This window comes from Ictidomys tridecemlineatus, chromosome 15 (assembly GCF_052094955.1).
Source record: "Ictidomys tridecemlineatus isolate mIctTri1 chromosome 15, mIctTri1.hap1, whole genome shotgun sequence".
Classification (NCBI taxonomy): domain Eukaryota; kingdom Metazoa; phylum Chordata; class Mammalia; order Rodentia; family Sciuridae; genus Ictidomys; species Ictidomys tridecemlineatus.
In genome coordinates this window covers 13,438,570-13,460,430 of record NC_135491.1, presented here as the reverse complement: position 1 = coordinate 13,460,430, position 21,861 = coordinate 13,438,570, and the positions used below count along the sequence as shown (strand labels likewise).

Below are 21,861 nucleotides of genomic sequence, written 5' to 3'. Positions count from 1 at the left end.
GTAAGAGATAGTTTTTGTATATCATTTTTGAATCAATGTGAATTAGTTAACATAATTTAACATTATATCTGAAACATGAACCAAACAAGTTAAGACAGCTTTTGACCCTCTTTTGTGGAAAAGTGGCAAAATGTTTTTATATCTCATATTGTTGACCTTTCAAATAAACAAGATTCTCTTTATTGTCTGTAAAAACATATTTACATTTACTCCTTAATGTAAAGAGTAACATAAAACTTTATAACTTATGATAGATTATTTTTATTTAATTGTAAAATATTAAATGACATAAATGTATTGTTAATCAAATTTGCTATTTTTATATGTCTGTAAAAGACCATCATTATAGAAAACCTCAATTTGGAGAGCATCATCTCAGTAAAAAATTCTTTTAAATGTTATATTTTAAAGACTTATATACTTGGGAGATAAGAATACACTTAATATATAATTACATTGATGTTTTTATATTAACTAAGTTTAGAATATCCCAAGTTTTACACTGGGCTATTTTTTAAATTAAAAAAACCCCTTTTTTTGTAGTTGAGATGGACAGGATGCCTTTATTTATTTATTTATTAACTTTTTATGTGGGGTTAAGGATCGAACCCAGTGCCTCATACATGCTAGGCAAATGCTCTGCCGCTGAGCCACAGCCCCAGCTCAACACCAAGCTAGTTTTAAAAAGTCACTCCTCTCCCCCTTTTATTTAAAATGACTAATGCACATCTCTTTTTGAGGAGTGTCCCACTTGACCTTGACAATCAGAGTTCCCATGAGAGTTTGAGGTCTGTTTAGGCCCCAATTGTTATGACGTGCATGACACTCAGTTTCCTGAACTTGGGCTGATGGGGAGTTAGAAATAAGAAATATAAGAAATAAAGACAAAGAATTATAGGTTACTAGCAGGCTCGTGGGTGAATCAGCCCTGGTGAGATTTGATTTCTGATAAAGCGGGAGAGCCCACATGCTTTATATAGGCAAAAAAACATCAAAAGGATTTGAGAAAAACTTCTTTAAGGTAAACAAAAGTGAAGTTGGGCAGGAATGGGGGAATTGGAGCTTATCTACTTTCATGATATCTTCTATAGCTTGGGGCAGCTGGCACCTCAAGGCTGTTGAGCATGGCCATGTTTCTTTCACCCCAGGGCAGCAGGCTTTTGAATTCAAAGCTATCGAACTATAAATTCCACGCCAGGCATGGGATCTGCCCCATTAACAGCGGTCACCTAAATGGATGTTTCTTTCAGCAACATCCTACTGAAAGATTTCCAGAAATGGCATCTCGCTGTCCAGGGACATGGAGTTCAAAGTAATGATGATTTGCTACTACCAACAGAGATCACGCACAACTGAGGATATTAGAGGATTTAGATGTCTGAGACCTGAGTTTTGGGTTTGTGGTATTAGGTTGAGACCTCTCCGGTGTGGATTTTGAGGTCTATGATTAGAATTCAAGTCCTGGATTTTATTGAGATTTTAAAGGATGTGAGACTGGATATGGGGGTGTTTCATTGACATACTTTAAGGGACTCAGGAAGGGAGAATCCAGGGATATGCATTGGAGGGTCTCAGGGTTAGAAAGTTTCAAAACTGTGGATGTGAAGTGCCTGGGAGGGGAAGTGTGTGGAAAGACCAGTAGGATCTTGTAGTGAGCACTGTAGGCCAGGTGTGTCCCTTCTTGGTTTTGGCCCTGTGCTGTCTGTTGATGTCCAGACTCTTCACAAGAGCCTCAGGGTGAGGCCAGGTGGTTGTAGCAGAATTGCAGTCCAGCAGTAGTCATGTGCGGCTGGGACAGGCATAGAAGACCAGAGTTACATATCAGTGGAACTTTGTACAGACTGGAGAAGAGTAACTCAGAGTTACAGCTGAGAGAGGGAAGAGTCAGGTGTTGGTCAATAGCAAGAAAGATCATGAATATGGTTGAAAGTCATAACTATCCCAGGGGTTTTAATTTACCAAGGACTCTCTGGGTTCCCACCCAGAACCTTAGGGAATCTTGCTAAATTCAGTTGACCATTTCTGTTATTTGCATTATCATTGTTATTAATGTTTCCAATTCACATATGAGTGTCCTAAGGATAGAATATAGAGGGTGAACAGGGACACACACATGAGAATCCCTTAGACCAAACCTTAAATTTCTACTCTGCATTCTCAAGTTCCCCTTTCTGGGCTTTGGTTTCCTCACCAGTGAAATGAGCCATTTGGGAAGTGAGGGTCTCAGAGGAGTTAATTCTCCTAGAGGATTGATTCCTGGGTTTCCAGGGGTTGTTACAAACTCTAGCCAAAGAGATCTGGGTAACTCCAGGGTTAACCCTGGGATGCTGAAAATAAGAGCACAGAAGGGAATAGTAGCCCTATTGTCTTTCCATTATTGAAACTTTTTTTTAATACTAAAGGTACTTACTCCTTGGTGAGCTTTTTTTTTAGGAAATTATTTTTCTAGAAATTGCCTAACCTTTCAAATGTGTTGACTGGGTTGGTTGCTCATCAGCCTCACTGAGGTCAGCGAGGCAGTATGGGAGGGAGCTAGGATTTGAATTCTCTTTTTCTTGCTTCATGACTATTCCAGACAATCCTGGGGACCCTGTGGGGACCATATCTAATTGCTGTTGTGTGCTGCTAATGGCATAAGCAGTGGGCACAGTTATTACACCAGCAGTTCTGTTCTCAATGTCAGGTGGGTAACAAGGAAGGAGGGAATCAGGTTGGCATTCAGCTTGCCCTCAGGTATTCACTAAGATGGGAATGAACTTTGCACTGAAAAAATACACACACCCCACACAGGTGGCACCATGTAGTCTCTGAAGTTGTTCCAGAAGGTTCTGACATGAGCATTAGGTGCCCTGGTAGGGGCCCTGGGTGGTCACCGGGCAGGCTGTAATGGTTCAACTCTCTAGATTTGCTGCCTGCCTCAGGGCCATTAACCTTTGCACTGCACAGGTGGTGAGGTCGATACTCCCAATACCAGCAAGTTGTGTAATGTCCTTTAGACTTCTGGATCTTGAAACTTTTGGGTGGGGTCAGTGGGCTGATAACAAAGCAGAGAGAGGAAAGCTGTTGGTTTTTCAGGGGTAAGATGTAAGGGGGAGGGGCTGGGGTTGTGGCTCAGTGGTAAAGCACTTGCCTTGCATGTGTGAGGCCCTGGGTTGGATCCTCAGTACCACATAAAAATAAATAAATAAAACAAAGGTATTAAAAAAAAGATGTAAGGGGGAAAATTTGTACAGATTTGACATTTATCAATTTACCTAGTGCAATCAATACCTGGCTGTCTCCGATCCTGAACCCTTTTTCTTCCCCCTTCTTTATTAAATAGAAAAGAGGGAGAAATTTGGGAGGTGCTTCTCAGTGCATTTGGCACCAGAAAGGGCCCCAAGAGTTCAGACAGATTTCCACATGCTGTCAGAGAAGGCAGGATTTGGGGAACAGCAGAATGGAAGATGTATTTCTGGAGACAGAAGTCGTGTGTGTTTGCCCTTATTGATTTCCCTGTAACGGGAGTAAATGTGTCTGAAGACACATGGTAGTTGTGTTAGTCAGTTTTACATTACTGTGACAAAATACCTGAGATAATCAAATTAAAAAGGAGAGTAGGTTTACTGTGGTTCCTGATTGGAGGCTTCAGTTTATGGCCCCTTGGTTCTTGGGATTGAAAGCAATTAGGTCTGTCAGGGTTTGGCACATAAAAGGTACTAGAAAAATGACATGCTGGTTGCTGGCAAGTCTTCCCAAGCCACGCTGGTGTGTCTGGGCTTTAATTGTTCTCTTCTTCCTTTTTCTGTGTGTCTCTATCATCTCTGGCTTTGTTTCTCCCTCTGTGTCTTGTGTCTTTCTCATGTAGCGTCTCAGTGTTTCTTTGGGTCCCAGTTATTCCTTCTCTCCTTCCCTTTTACATCTTTCTCCTCCCCTCCTCCACCCTCTTATCTCAGCTCAAATGCTTCCTCTTTTCTGTCTCTCTTTGCCTCTGCTTCTTTTCCTTGCTTTCTGTTCCCCTGAAACCTCTTTTTCTTGTTCTTAGGCATACGTGCCCTTTGCCCAGATGCACCTCCCCTGGCTGCCTGCTTGTGGAGGGAGTGAAGTGGAGGGGATTGTGTAATTGTTATGAGTCTGTGGTCAAGGAGAGTGGGTCAATGTGAGGTCAACAAGGAACATTTGACTCCTTCTCACCCTTCTTAGCCCTCCTTTCTCCTTATCTCTGTGGTAGTAGGAGCAAATGTGACTCTATTTTGTTTTATGACTTCATCCTGTAAAACAACCATGCCAAGTAGAAGAGTCATGACTGGAGAAAGATGTTCTTTTCCTTTTGCTATAGAAACCTTTAAGAACACGGAACTACCTAATGGGATTTTGTTTCTGTAACTAGGGTAACCGGGCTCTGTTTCTGTAACTGGGGTGACTTGGCTAACTGTGATTGGTTAGGCTTCCCTCCGCTTGACTGTACTGTCCTGCTTCTGTAACCTGGCTTGCTTGCATTGGCTAGACCCCCTGAACATCCCTTTTGAGGTTTTCAGGCTTATAAGGAGTGCCCTTGCAATTTTTCGGGGCTGATCAGGGGAACAGCTTTATGTTCTGGTCAGCCACCACCGGTGTGCTTCAATAAAGGCTTGATTCGATTATACGTGAGTGGTCTGGAAGTCAGTTTATGAAACCCTGGGACAAAGCTTTAACCATAACACCTCAATCCATCAACTCGGTGTTACAGAACTTCCTTTAGTTCTGTTCCTCCTGGATTAGGTGGAGAGATCAGAGCACTGCACCCCTAACCTCAGATGGTCTGAAATGAATAACAAGGGATCTGAGGGAGTGGAGGTAGACTGAGAGACAGAGGTCACAGCCAGGAGGTTTCTCAGGTGAGACAGGCTTGTTCCAGGGTTCTCCTGCAATCCCTAGAAGACACAAAGGATCAGAGTTAATATGTCGGTGGAGATCTGGGAGAGTCTTCAGATGGGCCGAGGCCTGCAGAATCCACTTGTTAAGTGCTAAAACTCAGACCCTTGAGAACAGAAGGATGGATGCCTGCCCTCGTCCCTGGTCCACTGGTTCTGGATTTCAACCAAAAAGAAGGCTCCGCTGCCATGTGGGAAATGGTTCCTGAGGAGCAAACCTGTTGCTAATCCCAACTCTGCCTTTTAAGGACTGCGGGCAAGTCTCAGTCTGTTCATCTGTAAAATGAAAATGACACAGAAAGACATGAAGATCGGATAAGTGTGAAAGTGAAGAACTCAGCACAGTCCTGGTACCAAAGCGATGTTCAGGAATCTTCCTGCTGCCCATGTTCATCCAGCACTTGATTGACAGTTCATGCTGAATTCTACTCAGTCCCTGCCATCAGCCTTGGTGCACCCTCAGTCTACCTCAGCCTCAATTTTCAAGCCACTTACAATAATTCCTCCTCTAAGATTGCATTTCAAATGGCTAAGAAGCCTGGGTTAAAGAATAGGTTGTTGAAAAGCTAATAATGACACTGTGCTAATGGCTTTAAGTACATCTAATCCACAGGATAATCTTGCAGGGGAGGTACTATTATTGGTGCTCTAATTTTACAGAAACGGAAACTAAGGCTCAAAGAAATCGGGTGTCTCATTCAAGATTGCATACACCAAGAAAGTAGCAGAGGCAAGACTTGAACCTAGCTCCCCCACCTCTGGGCATTCCATAATCTTAGACATGCTCTCAAAGGACCCAACTGGAGGATGTGAACATGAGTGTCAAAGAGGCTAAAGGGATGAAGACACAAGAATGGCCCTTGGTATTTGATGGTAAGTTCACAAGGGAGGCTAGACGTTATATAACTCTGAGGCCATGACAATCTCCCTGTGATATCTAATTCCCAGGACTTTTCATCCAAAGATATTCAGGTTATTGTGGAAACTGAACCCAGGGATCTTTATAACCATGGCCTACAGCCAAGGGCAGTTCCTTCTTCCTGGTACCGTGGATATCTGAGAGGTCTTCATCCTATTCTTGTTTGCTATGTGTCTGTGTTGCTGGTCCTTACCACCTGCATGTATGTGAGCACAAGTAGCACAATGCCCAAAGGCAAGACTCAAGTTTCCCTCCCAAACTCTCACACTGATGAGGTCATCAGCCGAATGTCAACCCTGCCCTTTGCTGGTCTCCCCTCTCAGTCCATCCTCTCACCCCTATATCAACACCAGTGAGAGTTCCCCTACCACCACATTCCCCCTTTTTCTTTAATAAGAGAACTCTTCAATCTGGGCTAAGCTCAAGAGTATCCAAAACATGGTTTTCACTTCTCAGTTTGTCTCATAGCAAAGCATTACTTTGAGACAGTGGGTGAATGAGATCTGAGGGGAAGTGACGTGTCCAACCTCCAGGTTGTGCTTTCCAATCCTGTGCCCCACTGCCCTGTGGGTTGGAAAGCAGACTCAGAAAATGAGGTGGTAGACCAATGTCTTGGGAAATGGTAGTGCTAAAGGCAGAAGAAACCTGGATTCATAGCCTTTGACTGTGACTGTGTATACTCAGACTGGCACCTCAGAGATAAATTTATGTGGATTAAGCTACATTTTTTGAGTCTCTGATGCAAATGGATTCAACATCCTTTTTAACTATAACTTTCTAATTGAAAACCTTCAGCCCAAACTCTATGGGAACTGCACACTTCCAGGCTCAGAGAAGTTGGCCACTGGAAGACCAATCTATGCATCCCTACCTGCTCATGTTCCAGTTTCAAAAAGCCTTCCCCTCCCCCAGGCTCATTCATTCAAACTTCCATTCTTTAGTTTATTTATCATCTATTCTTCCATCCTTTTACATATAGACATATAATTTGCTCAAACTAGACCTATATACTCTCCCAATATCAAACATTCTCTATCTCTATCACCTGATCACTATTTCTGCATTCATTGTACCTCTCTCCTACCATGCATATGTTTAACTACCCATTCACTCTTTCTTCTATCATTTATTCCTCTTCCATCTATCCATTCACTCATCCATCCTTCCATCCACCAATACACCCAACCTTCCATACATGTGCATATTCCCATTTATTTATCCTTTAGTCCATCAAAAAGTTTCCATTTGTCTACCTGTACAGCAACTCATCTGTCGTCCTCCCATCCATTCATCCTTCTTTCCATTATTTAATCATTCATCCTTCCATCTAATCCTTGTTTTCATCTATTTGTGCCAGCTTTGATCCTTTTGAACATCTGGCGACAGGGGGGATCCTTCCCCCATATTCATGCTTCCCTCTGTAGGAAATTCCATATTGATTGATTCACTTTCCTTACTGACCCACCTGAGTTCTCATGGATTCTTGGGTTATATTTTTTGCTCTTTGTTTTGAAGAGAGGAAAAGTTGAGACCTGGCCTTCTTGTTCACCTATAGCAGAGAGAAAGAATGTATGGAAGGAAGAGTGAGGTGGACCCAGTGTTTACTGGGGAGAAGGCTCAGGATGAAAACTCAGAAATGAGCTTCTATCCAGTTCTGGATAACCCATACAGGGCTTTCGATATTACTCAATTACCAGTTTTGTTTCAACATACATGCTGTTTAGAACTAGCCCCACATCAATCTGACATGCGTCCTTGTGTGAAGAGGGCATTTAGATACACAGCAGGATGTAAATGTATAGAGGAAAGACCAGAGCAAGACATTGATAAGGCAGCTATTTTCACACCAAGGGGAGAGGCCTCAGAAAGAACCTAGCCTGCTAACTCTTTGATCTTGAACTTTTAGTTTTAAGCATGAGAAAATAAATTTCTGGTATAGCAGCAGAGATTTAGACATAGTCCTAAAAAAATTAAAGACTTCTTAAAGTTTCTGTGCACCAGGAACCTCAGAAGGTAAGTTTATTTGAAAATTGTGTCCTTGAAGATGTAATTATTTAAGATGAAAACACACCATTACTAAACACTATGCTCTTATAACAAGAGAAACACAGAATAGATACATGGGAGGAGAACGCCATGCCAAGACACAGATGCACAGAGAGAACACCATGTGGTGATGGGCACAGAGATTAGTGGGATGTGTCTGTAAACCAAAGAACAACAATGTTTCCTGTCAAAGACCTGGAGCTAGGAAGAGGCAAAGAAAGTGTTCAGAGACAGCATGGCCTTGACAATACCTTGATTTTGGACTTCAGGTCTCCAGAACTGCAAAGAATAAATTTATACTGTTTTAAATCATCTAGTATGTGATATTTTGTTATGACAGGCTTAGGAAATGATATGGGAATTACAGGGACAGATCTGAAAAGTTTAACCACAAGGCAGAGATTTTGAGGATGTGGAGTGGACTGGGCTTCTGGGTAAGGTCTACACTTGGGTGTTCTTGGAGATCACCAGCTCGGGCTCAGGTTGACTTCTTTATAGGAAATGTCATTAAAATTCCTCTTGTCAGGCTGGGGGGGTGTAACTCTGTATAGTACTTGCCCAGTAAGTTCAAAGCCATAAGCTGATTCTAAGTACTGGAGAGAGAAAGAGATGGAGAGAGTGAGACATAAAAGAAAAGAGGGAGAGAGGGAGAGGGTAAGGGAGAGGGAGAGGGAGAGAGAATGGGAGAAAGAAGAAGAAAGAGGAGAAGTTCTTCTTGCCCAGGAAATCTTACCCAGGGACTGTGACTAGAATTCAGTGGTTCTGTGGACTCCTTGAATTTATAACCAAAACCCACTGATTACAAATATTCATGCAATCTGTTTGGGAAACATCATTCAATAAAGCAGGGCTCTGTCTCAAAAATGAGTTCATAATAATCCAAAACAGTTATTTGCTTTTCTATTAGGATAGTAAGAGGAAATTATGGAGCAAAAAAGAAGAAAAGTCAAGGTAGCAGAGACTAGGAGGTTGTATTTCCAAATATTCTTCATAGTTGTTAGGACCAAGAACATCGGCATATGTCTTATGTAAGTAAGAACTGCATCTTGTATTGAGTGCATGTGACTTGGGGGATTGTTTGTTATAGCAGCTAGCTCACTCAGATGAGGGTCCCAGCACACCTTCTTGGAATTGTAAAAAAAATCCCTTCCCCTTTCTTCCTCAATTGGCCAGCTATCTTCAATTCTCAGTGGCACTGCTGCATCCCCACACCATTCACTCACCTCTGTCTCTTTGCTCTTCATCTTTTCTTTCATCAATCACCTTCCTCACCTGGCCTTCATATATGTGCTGCACAACTGCTTCAGGGAATTATAAACTGTCTTCTGCTCTCAGTGTTTCTTCCCCAAGTCTAAGCACCCCACAATTACTCTATTACTATTACTATACTTCTCAACAGTGCCTCCTACTCCTTTCTTAGTTTTTCAGGTGAAATTGACTGTGATCATTCATTTGTCAATCATTCTTTCATGTTAAATACATATAGACTTTTGAGTATGGTGGGTGATGGGTTAATCCAGAAATACTCTGAAAAAATAATATACTTTAATTCTCTTACAAATTCTAGACATTCAGCAGTTGTCAGCACAAGATCATTATGGTTCTCCACAGGGTTGGGCTTTTCTACTTTATTGCTCTACTGTGTGTTTTCCATTCTAAGGATCACATCATGGTGCATGATGACTTCTGGGGCACCGGGCATTGATTACACATCCCAGCTGTCAGAAAAGAGGAAAGGACCAGGTGTGGTGGGACAGGCCTCAAATCCCAATGATTCAGGAGTCTGAGGCAGGAGGATTCCAAGTTAAAGATCAGCCTCAGCAATTTAGTGAGGCCCTAAGCAACTTAGCAAAATCCTGTCTCAAAATAAAAAATAAGAAGGGCTGGGGATGTAGCTCAAGTGTTAAGCATCCCTGGGTTCAGTCCCTAGTGCCAAAAAAGAGAAGAGAAGAGAAAAGGAGAGGAGAGAGAGGAGAGGAGAGTGAGGTAGGAGAGAGGAGAAAGAAGGAAATATAAGAAATAGAAGGAAATGGGGTCATGGAGTTAAGGCATGGTCATTGACAGAGATACCAAGAGGGTGCCACATGGCCATTCTACTAAGTCCCATTGGCCAGAACTGAGATATGTTGCCACATTCACCTGTAAGTGAGGCTGGGAAATGTATATTATTTAACTCTAGGTGGCTCTATGCCCAATGACAAACTGGAATTTCTGTTGCTGTGGAAGAAGAGATAAGCAGATTTCAGGGAACAATTGGTGGTCTGTATTAGAGTGCATATAGGCTTATTTTTCTAGGGATAAAATTTCTTATTTTTATCAGATTTCCAAACATGAAGGAACAAAAATTGCCATGAACCACTGAAACAAAGTGCAGAGAAACTGAGCTAAAACTAGACAGACAAATACAAAGAAGTGTCTATGATAGGAAGCCATACTGAGCTTGATGGAGGGGTCTTGGAACTTCCTGAAGTTTTATTCAAAACTCAGTGCAGACCCACATTTTTCTGTGAAGGAGGATGAAAAGTTTTCATCAGGTTTTCATGAGGGTCCACAAGCCCTCAAAAAATGGAAAAGAAGCGCAGACCACACTATGGCTTCCACTGTACACGTGGGAAACCAAGGCCCTGAGGGAAAGGTTCCTGCTTGTTGTCACTGGGTGTCCCTGGGTAGGTGGAGCCAGCATTAAAGTTGTGGTGTGTGAGTGTGTGTGTGTGTGTGTGTGTGTGTGTGTGTGTGTGTGTCTTTAACCTCCTGACACTGGAAATGGCCCCACCCACTGCCTCATGGGTGCTTTTCTTGTTCAGATCATTCAGTCCTTGCAACAACCTGAGGCAGGTCTCATAACACTTTTTTTTTTTAATCGCTGGAGTAATTTGGCTGAGACAAGTGAGATGACTTTCCCTGGGTCACAATTAATAAGTTGCCATGTGTCTTTTACAAAAAATTATAATCACCTTTATTTTGTTGGTAGGAAACTAAGAAATTTCATGAAGAACTAAGAACTTGATTGTAGAATCCATAACATGATCAAAGGTTTTAAATAGAGTTCATGTCTTAACTCTCATTTCCCACTTTTAATCAATATAAAAATGACCTCTTTTAATGAGGTGGAAAAAAGGATCCAATATTTACCATACTGAAAATAATCCTCCTTTATTTAATACTCCTTCTCTCTAATCTCTTTGCCTTCAGTAAGTAGGATTTCAGAGCATGAAAGTAGATGGGTTTTATATGGCTTCATAGTTCTTGAAAATATTAACTAAAATAAAATTCCAACAATGCCGCAGTCTGGCTGGGCACAAAATAACTGAGCCGCCATGAGGCACTTGTAGGTTCAAACAAAACTCTTTTATTGCCCAAACTCCCGCAAACACCGCCCACGTGGCCCTTCCAGGAACACCACACACCAACTGGAACTCTCTCCACTGGAACTTCACCAACCAATGTGAACTCTCCAGGAATCCCCATGAGAGCTCAACCGGAACTCAACGGGAACTCCCGAGAGAACTCAAAAGTAGTGGGCGCCCAAGGCAGTAGGAGCCACCCTACTGCCAGACAGCAGGGGTCTAATATACAACTGAAAACACAGCCTGTTTCAATCCAGCATCATCCAGTCACAGCAATTATACACAGCTTAATTTAATTATCATCATCTTAATGGCTCGCTGGCAACACCTCTCAACCATTACTTCTGGCAAAATGCCAGGGGCCATTCCGACTCCGCTGTGGCTCTCAACACAACCTAGAAAACATAGTAACTAATGCCACTTTATCAATTTTATACTTGTGGCACAGTGTATGGTTTCAGGAGTAAAAGAAGCAAGAGGAGTTCCACATGACACTTGAAACCCTGCATTATAACTTTTATACGCACAAACTTCTGTGGGTTTTAAGTTTAGTTGACCCTGTTTATTCTTGACCTCAAGGGCAAGCAGGCCTGCTTACAAACAAGCAGCACCTACAGATGATTCTTAGGTTAAACGTGTTCACACTCTGAACAGTAACGTGGATATTATGAAGATGGTGATTGTATGTCACTAGTCAATGAAACCTCTTCCTTTCTTCATGGTTTCTTTAGTCATTTTTTTTCAGAAGACAAAAGCTTTTCAAAAGTCTGAATCTTCTAAGGACAGCTCATCTGGTAAAAGCTAGAACGCCTTGGGATGTGATCCACAGCCATCTTCCAGATCCTTCTGACCCACAAGTTTGTTCAGGGGAGAGAGAGAGAGAGAGAGAGAGGGAGAGAGGGAGAGAGGGAGAGAGAGGGAGAGAGGGGGGGGGGGAGAGAGAGAGAGAGAGAGAGAGAGAGAGAGAGAGAGAGAGAGAGAGAAGTGAAGTTCTCATTTTGGGACTGTGGGGGTGCCAAGCAAATTTTTTCAGATAGGAAATTTATAGTTGCCTCTGATGGAGATGACCATGGCCGTCCAACAGTGGCCAAGTTTGTGAACAGAGTGCAGTTTACATAGACACCTGAAGAAGATCATGTCAAAGGCTGACTTTCCCCTCTCAGGAACAGTGTGATCCAGCGATCCCCATTGTCTTGGAGTGCATACAGGAGCAAGAAGTGGTGCAGGTTATGTTGGGAAAGGGTATAATGGCAGCCACACACCAAAAACCCCAACATGACAGCTGAGGAGCTTCTCTTCCTGCCTCTCCCTTTCCCGCTGGCGCCAATATTCAAATCCCGCTGAGGGGAAACCTTAGCCCCAATAAGAACTAATTTCTTGGGCTCCGGAACTTACATCTGGAAGAACTTACCAATAAATGGGTGACCTGTCATTTACTTAAGCCCTGCCACCTCTCCTTAGATCTATATAAGCCCACAGCCGTTTGTAATAAAGTGGAACCTCTCCGGTGATTTGTGTCGTGTGGTGTCTTCCATTCGTAGTGCGGTGCGGTGTCTTTCAAGTAGTGCCAAAATCCGGGAGACGGCGTGCTTGACAAACCGAGCCCCGTCTCTGCCACCGCTGTCACCACTGACACATTTTGCCCTCGTCTATCTTTTTGGGCGCTGGCTCCCTGCACTCATCACTGATCTGGTTTAGGTAAGTTCCCCCTTCCCGGCGCGCCAACTCCCTTCGGGCTGACAGCAGGAACCACGGCCGTGATCCTCCGGCACACCCCTGACACCCCGTAGGAAGGAGGGAACCCACCCCACTAAGACCTTCATTGGCCGCAGTGGACCCTCTGGTGATCTGCTTCCCTTTGGGGCGTGAGGCTTCTGGGTTTACACGAGAGGCTCCCTAGTTTCTTCCTCCCCTGTGGGAGCTGTGTCCCGTTGGAGCTTCGTCCCGCTGGAGCTGTGTCCCGCTGGAGTTGTGTCCCGCTGGAGCTGTGTCCCGCTGGAGCTACGTTCAGCTAGGAGCTGTGTTCTGCCGTTCTGCCGGAGCTAGAGTCCCATTCCTTTCATTCCTGACTCTTTTGCTGCAGCCGAAAAACTTTCCTGACATCAGGTTGCCCGAGGCCCCTGCCCTGTTGGCCTCACAGATCACACTTCACTGGTGATGACTGGGTAGTGCCCTCTGTATTTCCTCACTGACGGTTGGTCATTTTGGGGAAGTCCACTTGATCCTCGTTTGCCCTGAGCTTTCAGAAAGCTATTCCGCCCGGGTTTTCCCTTTGTCTCTCTCTTACTCTTATTCTCTCTCTCTCTCTCCCTGTGACTATGGGTACCTCTTTGTACCTGAAGCCTCACCTGTCAAATGTCTAATAAAGAATCTGGCCACACTCTCCCTCACACCAGACATTAAGCTCAGACTTCTGATCAAATTCTGTATCCAAAGTAGAGGATAGGAAAGGTAGCAGAATACAACAGTTACTAATATGGCATTATGTAAAAATGGGGATGTGTAACCGATGTGATTCTGCAATCTGTATTTGGGGTAAAAATGGGAGTTCATAACCCACTTGAATCTAATGTATGAAATATGATATGTCAAGGGCTTTGTAATGTTTTGAACAACCAATAAAAAAAATTCTGTATCCAAGATTGGCCTACATATCCACTGGATAATGGCAATCATTGGCCTCCAGAAAGCTCGTTAGATCCAAATCTCCTCTGGGACCTTTTTAACTATTGCCAGCGCCTGAAAGGGTAGAAGGAGGTTCCCAGGTCTTCCCATCCTATCCTCTGCTCTCTGCTCCCAACCTTCCCTCTGTGCCCTTTCCTCCACTCTTCATGTCTGCTCTCCCTCCCAGCGGTACTGCGTTCCCTCCCTTTCCCTGCTGCAGCCGTGGCCTGCGGCCCTGTCTGCGCACTTCCCCTCCTCTTCCTCCACGGAGACATCCCCCTCCCCTCCCTCTTCTTCCTGTCCTCTGCCACCGCCGCTGCCTATGGCCCTGTCTGCACGCTTTCAGTCTGCCTGGCCACCAGACACGTGCGCTGGTGCTCCACCTTCCCGGTGCGGTGGGCGAAACAGGCTGGTAGTGCGCCCTTGGCGGCCTGGAGAGGCCTTGGTATCCCACCTCAGCTGGTGGACGAGCTGCCATCCCTCACCTTCATTGCGTCCCGGCAGCTTTCACTCGAACCCCCGACTTGCGCGTTCCTCCCTTTTGCTGCCCGGTTCTAATGGGCAGGCAGGATGGGTCCCACCTGGCTGCAATGGATGGGATCTCCGGATCCCTCCGAGCCTTCCCCCCCACTCTGCTCACCTCTTCTACTGATAAGCGCTTTCTCTCACCCTACTCATGCCTCTCTTCTCCTGTCAGTGCCCACACCTGGTCCCACTGATCCCTCTTATCAGATAACTCACAGTTCTTTTGTCCTCTCAGGAAAGTAGCTGGTGCTGTAGGGATAGTCCAAGTGCATGTCCCATTTTTGCTTCAAGATCCTTCCCAGATTGAAAAACGTCTTGGGTCCTTCTCTGCTGACTCTTCTGCTTGTATTAAGGAATTCTGATATCTCTCCCAGACCTATGATCTTACCTGGCACGACGTCTATGTTGTTCTGTCTTCTACTTTGACCCCAGATGAGCGAGCCCGCATTCAGCAGGCTGCTCGAGATCATGCTGACCAAATTCGTTTAACAGATATGACCCTCCCCACAGGTGAAGCAGCTGTTCTCCTAACTGAACCTAACTGGGACTATTGATGGCCAACAAGGTCGCCGTCACTGTACTCACATGGTCCAATATCTTATAGCAGGCATGCAAGCAGTTTCAATAAGGTAGTTAACTTTGATAAACTGAAGGACATTACCCAGAATCCTGATGAAAATCCATCCTTATCTCTCAACCGCCTTACAGAGGCCCTAACCAAATACACTAAGCTAGATCTTGAGTCTCCCATCAGGGCTACAGTGTTAGCAACCCATTTCATTACTCAATTGGCCTATGATATCAGAAAAAAGAAAAAAAAAACTCAAATGAGCTAAGGAGGACCCTTGGACCCCTATCTGACATCTGGTAAAAATGGCTTTTAAAGCAGGCTCCATTGCAGAAAAAAAGGTAACACCCCAAACCCAGGCCTTGGTAGCAGCCCTGAGGCCTACATCTCCAGCAAAAGTTTCAGAGGGGAACCAGCATTCCTCTCCACCAGAGGCTTGCCTCAAATATGGATGTGAAGGTCACTGGGCTCGCCAATTCCCAAACCCACGGCCTCCTTCCAGGCCATGCCCCACCTGTAAGCAGACAGGACATTGGAAGATTGACTTCCCCATGGCTGGCCCTTCCTCGGCGCCTCTATGCAGGGGTATGACGAGTCAGGCAGTCCCTTCTCCTGAACTTTTGGGGTTCGCAGAAGACTGAAGAATCAGCCCAGATTCAAAGACCCCCTCAGCCCTCTCTGAGCCCAGGGTAGTGCTCCAGGCAGCGGGTAAGTCCATTCCTTGTGGACACGGGGGCTACCTATTCTATCTTGCCTACCCATTCTAGGCCTCTGTTTCCTTCCCAGGTCTCAATTATGGGGATTGATGACAAACCCTTTTCCCCAAACAGAACTGTAAAGCTGGCCTGTGCCCCAGAGAGACACCCATTCACTCACTATTCTGGTCATTCCATCCTGTCCAGTTCTTCTCCTAGGCAGAGATGTTCTCCAATTATTAGGAGCCACCCTCCAATTATACCCCAAGAATACTACCACCCATCTCCTTCGGCCTTTAACTCTTATCCTCTCTAATGACCTGACAGTACCTACTGTGCTATTGACCCCTGATCTAGTTGATCCCTAGGTCTGAGACATCTCCATCCTGACTTCTTTTACTTCACATGGGAAGACCTTATATTCTTTATGTTTCAACAACTGACATGGACAGGCCTACCCTAAGGCTTCAGGGACAGTCCCTACCACTTTGGTCAGGCCTTGACACAGGATTTACCTGTTTGTAATTTGGGGATAGCACTCTCTTACAGTTGGATAGAAGCCTTCCCTACTTCCAGGAAAACTGCTAACACTGTCGCCTCCATCCTCATTGAGCAGATCATTCCTCGGTTCGAACTTCCTGCCTCCATCCAGTCAGACAAGGGTCCAGCCTACACTTCTCAGATTGTTTAACTAGTTTCCAAAGGCCTCAGCATCACTTGGAGGCTCCACACCCCCCACTGACCCCAATCCTCGGGTAAGGTTGAGAGGCCTAATGGCATTCTCAAGGATCATCTCACTAAACTTGCTATTGAACTCAGACTGTCCTGGCCCAATCTTTTGCCATTAGCCCTCACCCAAATTTGGGCAACCCCTAGAGCCCCCTCAGGCCTTAGCCCCTTTGAGCTGTTCTATGGGTGCCTTTCTTAATCAACTAAAACTTTCCTGTCACTCCTCCTCCCCTTGTGTCTCACCTGCCCTATCTCATGCTTCTATACAAACTCCTAAGAGAACACACAGACTAGTGTCTTCCTGCACCATCTGTTACTTCTGTTCCAGCACAACCAGGAATTAAATTGGACCCTCTTCAACCAGGTGATACAGTCTTACTTCTAGAGCTACATTCTTAGTCGTTGAAATCTCGCCAGACAGGACCCCATACAGTCATATTTCCACCATGCTGGGGCCCACCAAACCCAAAAGTTTCTCGCCAACTCTCTCCTGTTACTAATCATTAATCTCTCTCAAGCTTCTGTCCCAATCCATAGATGGTGCTTCTGCATCCAAGCGACATGGCAACAGGATGGCACCACCCGCTCTCAGTTTATGGGCCAAGGCGATTGCCCTTTCACTGGCTATAATTGGGCCCTTAATGTTACTGGATTCAACTGGGCCACCTCATCCCACTTATGTTTAGCAATGCTATGCTTCATAGCATATCAAACTGAGGAATCCTGTTGAAGCCATATCACCAGGAGGCCGCCCCACCTGCTGACGACAAGACAACCCCAGAGGAACTTCAAGAGTCATCTCCTAGACCTCCCCTTTACTCCTGCTCTCCACATCCCAACTATCCTCTAAAGCTTTGCCTGTCCTGCATAACCACACATACTCCACCATGACTCCCACTCTTCTAATTGGTATTTTCACTGTCATCACCCTTCTCCCAGGGACATCATAGTCCTCCTCTTATACTTAGAGATTCAAAGTTAGAGAGACATATGTCCAAGGCAACACTCGTTACATTCGCCTAGTTTCTTCAGTTGATTGCGCCCCTAGAAGATGTAATGCATGTATCTTCCTTCCCCTCTCCTCCCAGAATTTTGAATTTTTAAAAACAGCCACTAGGCCTTACCTTTGCTTCTTATATGATCAGACACAGGATTACTGCAAATGGTGGCCTGAAATCTATGAGGGGTACCTCTACTGGTCATGCAACATTCATAACCCACGTGCGTGCATCGGGGATTCCTGCGTTGGAAATTTCAGATCGATCTCGGGGGGGCTATCAATTGGCTATCACTGACCCCAACCATTCGTGCTGGACCTCTAGGGTAAATGCTTTCTTCTACTGTGACATATCCTCTTCCACCCCCTGTGGCTCTATCTCCATCTCCCGGGAGCTTTAACCCTCCCCGCCCTCAGTAGCTATAATCTCTACTGACATAAAGCATTCTGAACAGCAGTTGTTAGGCTCCATACAGGATCCATATGAGCCTAATATTGGGAGTTCACCATAGTATTCATGACTATGACTACTTGCCGAAACTGTAACCATCTTAAATCAAACCCTCCCCGCCATTGCACCAACTCATTGCTACTTATGCGCCTCTCTGACTCGACCTTTGCTTGCAGTGGTTCCCTTAAACTTCTTGGCTTCTGACCTCTCAAATTTCTCCACTCCATTTGCCCACCATTCTCTCCGGACCCTTTCACCTGATGCTCCATTATGGAAGCCCGAGGAGTCTAACCATACTGTGATTCCCTGGTGCTGCCTCCTGGGCTTGGGTGTCTCCCAGTCAGAGTTTTGCCACTCCAACCTCACCTTTAACTTCATTCTCTATGCACCACTTGGCTCATTCTTCTGGTGTAATGGTTCTCTCACCACTATCTTATCCACCAACACCTCCGCCCCATGTATACTGGTAACACTTGTCCCGCAATTGACTCTCTATACACCTGATGAAGTACAGGCCCTCTTGTCTCCCCCTGTGCAAAGTAGGCGGGCTGCTTTCCTTCCAGAAATGGTGGGTCTCTCTCTGGCTGCATCTACAGCGGAAGCAGGAATTTCTGGTGGAGCTCTAGGACACTCCTTATGGGCTGTACAGGACTTAAATTCTAAACTTGAACAAGAGCTCACTTCTACGGCAGAATCTCTAGCATCTTTACATAGGCAGGTCACATTCTTGGCTCAAGTTACTCTTCAAAACAGACAAGCTATAGACTTACTCACAGCCGAAAAAGGTGGAATCTGCCTCTTCTTGAGGGAAGAATGCTGTTACTACATCAATGAATCAGGCCTTATGAAAACGAATGTAGTCAAGCTCACCCACCTGGCTACCTCTTTGAAAAATCCACCAAACCAAAATCTATTTGTCACCTTCCATTTAGCCAACTTCCATTCATGGCTGTTGCCTCTTTTAGGGCCCATATGTCTCCTTTTTCTGATGTGTCTGTTCCTGCCCTGTCTGCTTCGCTTCCTACAGGGCCAATTACAGAATATCTCTAACCAAACTTTCAACCAGCTTCTGCTTAGGCACTATCAGCCTCTGATGACTGCTGTACCCCCAACATCTTCAAGAAAACAGCTCACTCAGTGCTGAAGCTCACTACCAGGCACGATGGAATGCAATGGACATCGGACAGTGGGAGACAACGAGCCAGAAGAACCTCTTAATCTGCCACCTGGATTCTTGAGTCTTTATGTCCTTTTAAGCCTCCTCATGGCCCTTGGCCTCTTCTCTGTCAGTCCCCCAACATGGAACTTCTGCCAAAAAATGATCTTTGCTTTAATCTTTATCTTCATCCTGTTTTTGTTCGCTCTGATCTTCTTCAGATGCTGGTGATGCTATGTCAAGGCAACACTTACAATATTTCCTGGAGTCTCTGTTACAGGACCAATGGCTGATACCAACAATCTCTTCCATCCAGGACTGGTTTGATGTCATCGACGACTTGTGGCTTCAGGGAACTTTCATAGATTTCACCCCTACTGAAGTAGCTGTCTATAGCCACTGGGCTTTATTTCTGGTTGCCATGATATCCCCTGACCTGCTCCCTGAACATTCCTCCACTTCCCCTTCTAGGCCTTACGCTGCCCCCACACAGCAGAAAGCAGCTGGATCTGAACAACGATGCCCCAGTCCCTAAGAAAACAAAAAGGGAGGAATGTTGGGAAAAGATATAATGGCAGCCATACCCCAAAAACCTCAACATGGCATCTGAGGAGCTTCTCTTCCTGTCTCTCCCTTTCCCGCCGGCACCAATATTTAAACCCCGCTGACGGGAAACCTTAGCCCCAATAAGAACTAACTTCTTGGGCTCCGGGAATTACATCTGGAAGAACTTACCAATAAACGGGTGACCCGTCATTTACCTAAGCCCTGCCACCTCTCCTTAGATCTATATAAGCCCACAGCCTTTGTAATAAAGTGGAGCCTCTCCGGTGATTTGTGTCGTGTGGTGTCTTTCATTCGTAGTGCGGTGTCTTTCAGGTTACAGAGGCCAAGTGGCCAAGCTTGGCAGTGATCTAGAGGCTTGGCCAAGCTCCAAAATGGGGTTTCTAGGGGCTGGTGGGGGACCCATGGGCTATAGCCCCTCCTGCTGGGAGATTCATCACTTTGTCACTGAGGCATACAGATGCCATGCACACTGCTTGGTCTTTGGGAACTGTGTTTTGCATTTGTGATCTTCACTGGATCCAATCTGTGAAGGCAGGGAAGAGGCACAGGAATTGGGAAGCAGGGCCCTTAGGAAAGTGATTGACTGTGGAACAAAGAAACTTCAAGGTCGAACAGCAAGGAACTGGCTATGCTGGGATTTGAAGTTGGAAATGTCTAAGTGTTTACACACACACACACACACACACACACACACACACACACACACACACACACACATTCCAGCAAAGATAAATCCATACAACCAGCCTTTGATTGTTATTATTTAGTGTCATCATGAGTAGCAAAGATGTGTTGACTAATACCCTTTTAATTGACTTACTTTTCTTACTATTTGAAATTTTCATATTTATTTATTTATTTATTTATTTATTTTATTGGTTGTTCAAAACATTACAAAGCTCATGACATATCATCTTTCATATATTTGATTCAAGTGGGTTATGAACTCCCATTTTTACCCCAAATACAAGTTGAAGAATCACATCGGTTACACATCCACATTTTTACATAATAACATATTAATGACTGTTGTATTCTGCTACCTTTCCTACCCCCTACTATCCCCCCTCCCCTTCCCTCTCATCTTCCCTCTCTACCCCATCTGCTGTTATTCAATTCTCTCCCTTGTTTTTTTCCCCTTTCCCCTCACAAACTCTTATATGTAATTTTGTGTAACAATGAGGGTCTCCTTCCATTTCCATACAGTTTCCCTTCTCTCTCCCTTTTTCTCCCCCCACTTGTCTCTGTTTAATCTTAATCTTTTCCTCATGCTCTTCTTCCCTGTTCTTGAAAATTTCATCCTTATTTATTAAAAAAACATTTAGCTTTACTCCTAACCAAAGGATGAACACAGGAGTCAGCCCTGTTGTTGATCAAGACTTTCTGAATCAGCTTGAGAGATAGGGAAACTGAGGCCCAGGGTTGGATGTCTCACCCAGTGAAGAAAAGATGGAGTTTGAACTTCAACACAAACTCTGTGAACCCTAAACTCTGTAACCTAAGCAGGTACCCAGGAGCCTTCCACAACCCACAGGAAATGCTACCAGGGGTTGAGCTGAGGGAAAAATGGAGGGACTGGAAATATGAAGAAAGGGGAATGGCCCCTGTAGATTTCCTTGGGTGAATTTGATTCACTTTTATCCAGGTGGGAGATTATAGGTTATATAACCCCTCCCCTCAATAATGCAGTCTCTTTCCTGATGGTATCCATTCCCAGAAAACTTGAATCTCAGGGTGATCAGATTTCAGAACAAGCTGATCTCTCAGAACCTATTTATGCAGGACCTGGGCCCAGGACACTATCTAACCTGGCACCATGGAGCTGGGAGGGGCCTTCACCATTTTTCTGGCACTCTGCTTGTCTTGCCTGCTCGTCTTCATTGCTTGGAAACGAATCAACAAGAGGGGAATGCTCCCCCCAGGTCCCACACCGATTCCTTTCTTGGGGAACCTGCTCCAAATCAGCCCTAATGCCCCTTTTCAATGTCTCATGAAGGTAAGTTTGTCCATTTCCTCTTCTGGGGCTAGAAGCAGTGAATCATATAGCCAGATACATGTAGACCTTATGACTTCTGAAACAGACTCTGAGAGACTGAGAACCTGAGAATTCTGAAATTCCAGAATTTTAAAATTTTGGAAATACAAGTTCCAGGTGCATTGGAATAAACATCTCATGATCTCAGGACTTTGGAATCACAGGCTCAGGACTTTGGGATCTTATATACTTGAACATGAGGACTCTCGAACTTAGATTTTTACTAGTACTTTGAGACTCTGTACCATGAAATTTCAGGCTTCTAGGAAT

General features: G+C 44.8%; 1 protein-coding gene across 12 annotated transcripts in view; it reads left to right on the top strand.

Annotated features, from left to right (window-relative positions):
- The window catches only part of LOC101956983 (cytochrome P450 2G1), a 146,536-nt gene that overhangs the window by 84,046 nt on the left and 40,629 nt on the right, over positions 1-21,861 (top strand). For 5 of the 12 annotated variants that reach the window (XR_013430772.1, XR_013430770.1, XR_013430773.1 and 2 more), the window contains exon 1: positions 12,157-21,552. The exons of 5 other annotated variants lie outside the window; for them this stretch is intronic. Coding sequence is in view for 3 of the 7 variants with exons in the window: in XM_078032028.1 (XP_077888154.1) it covers positions 21,373-21,552 (180 nt within the window). In the remaining 4 variants the exon portion in view is untranslated. Of the gene's footprint in view, positions 1-5,552; positions 5,766-12,154; positions 21,553-21,861 lie in introns of those variants that run through there. 2 more of the 12 variants (XM_078032032.1, XM_078032027.1) reach the window with 2 other exon arrangements.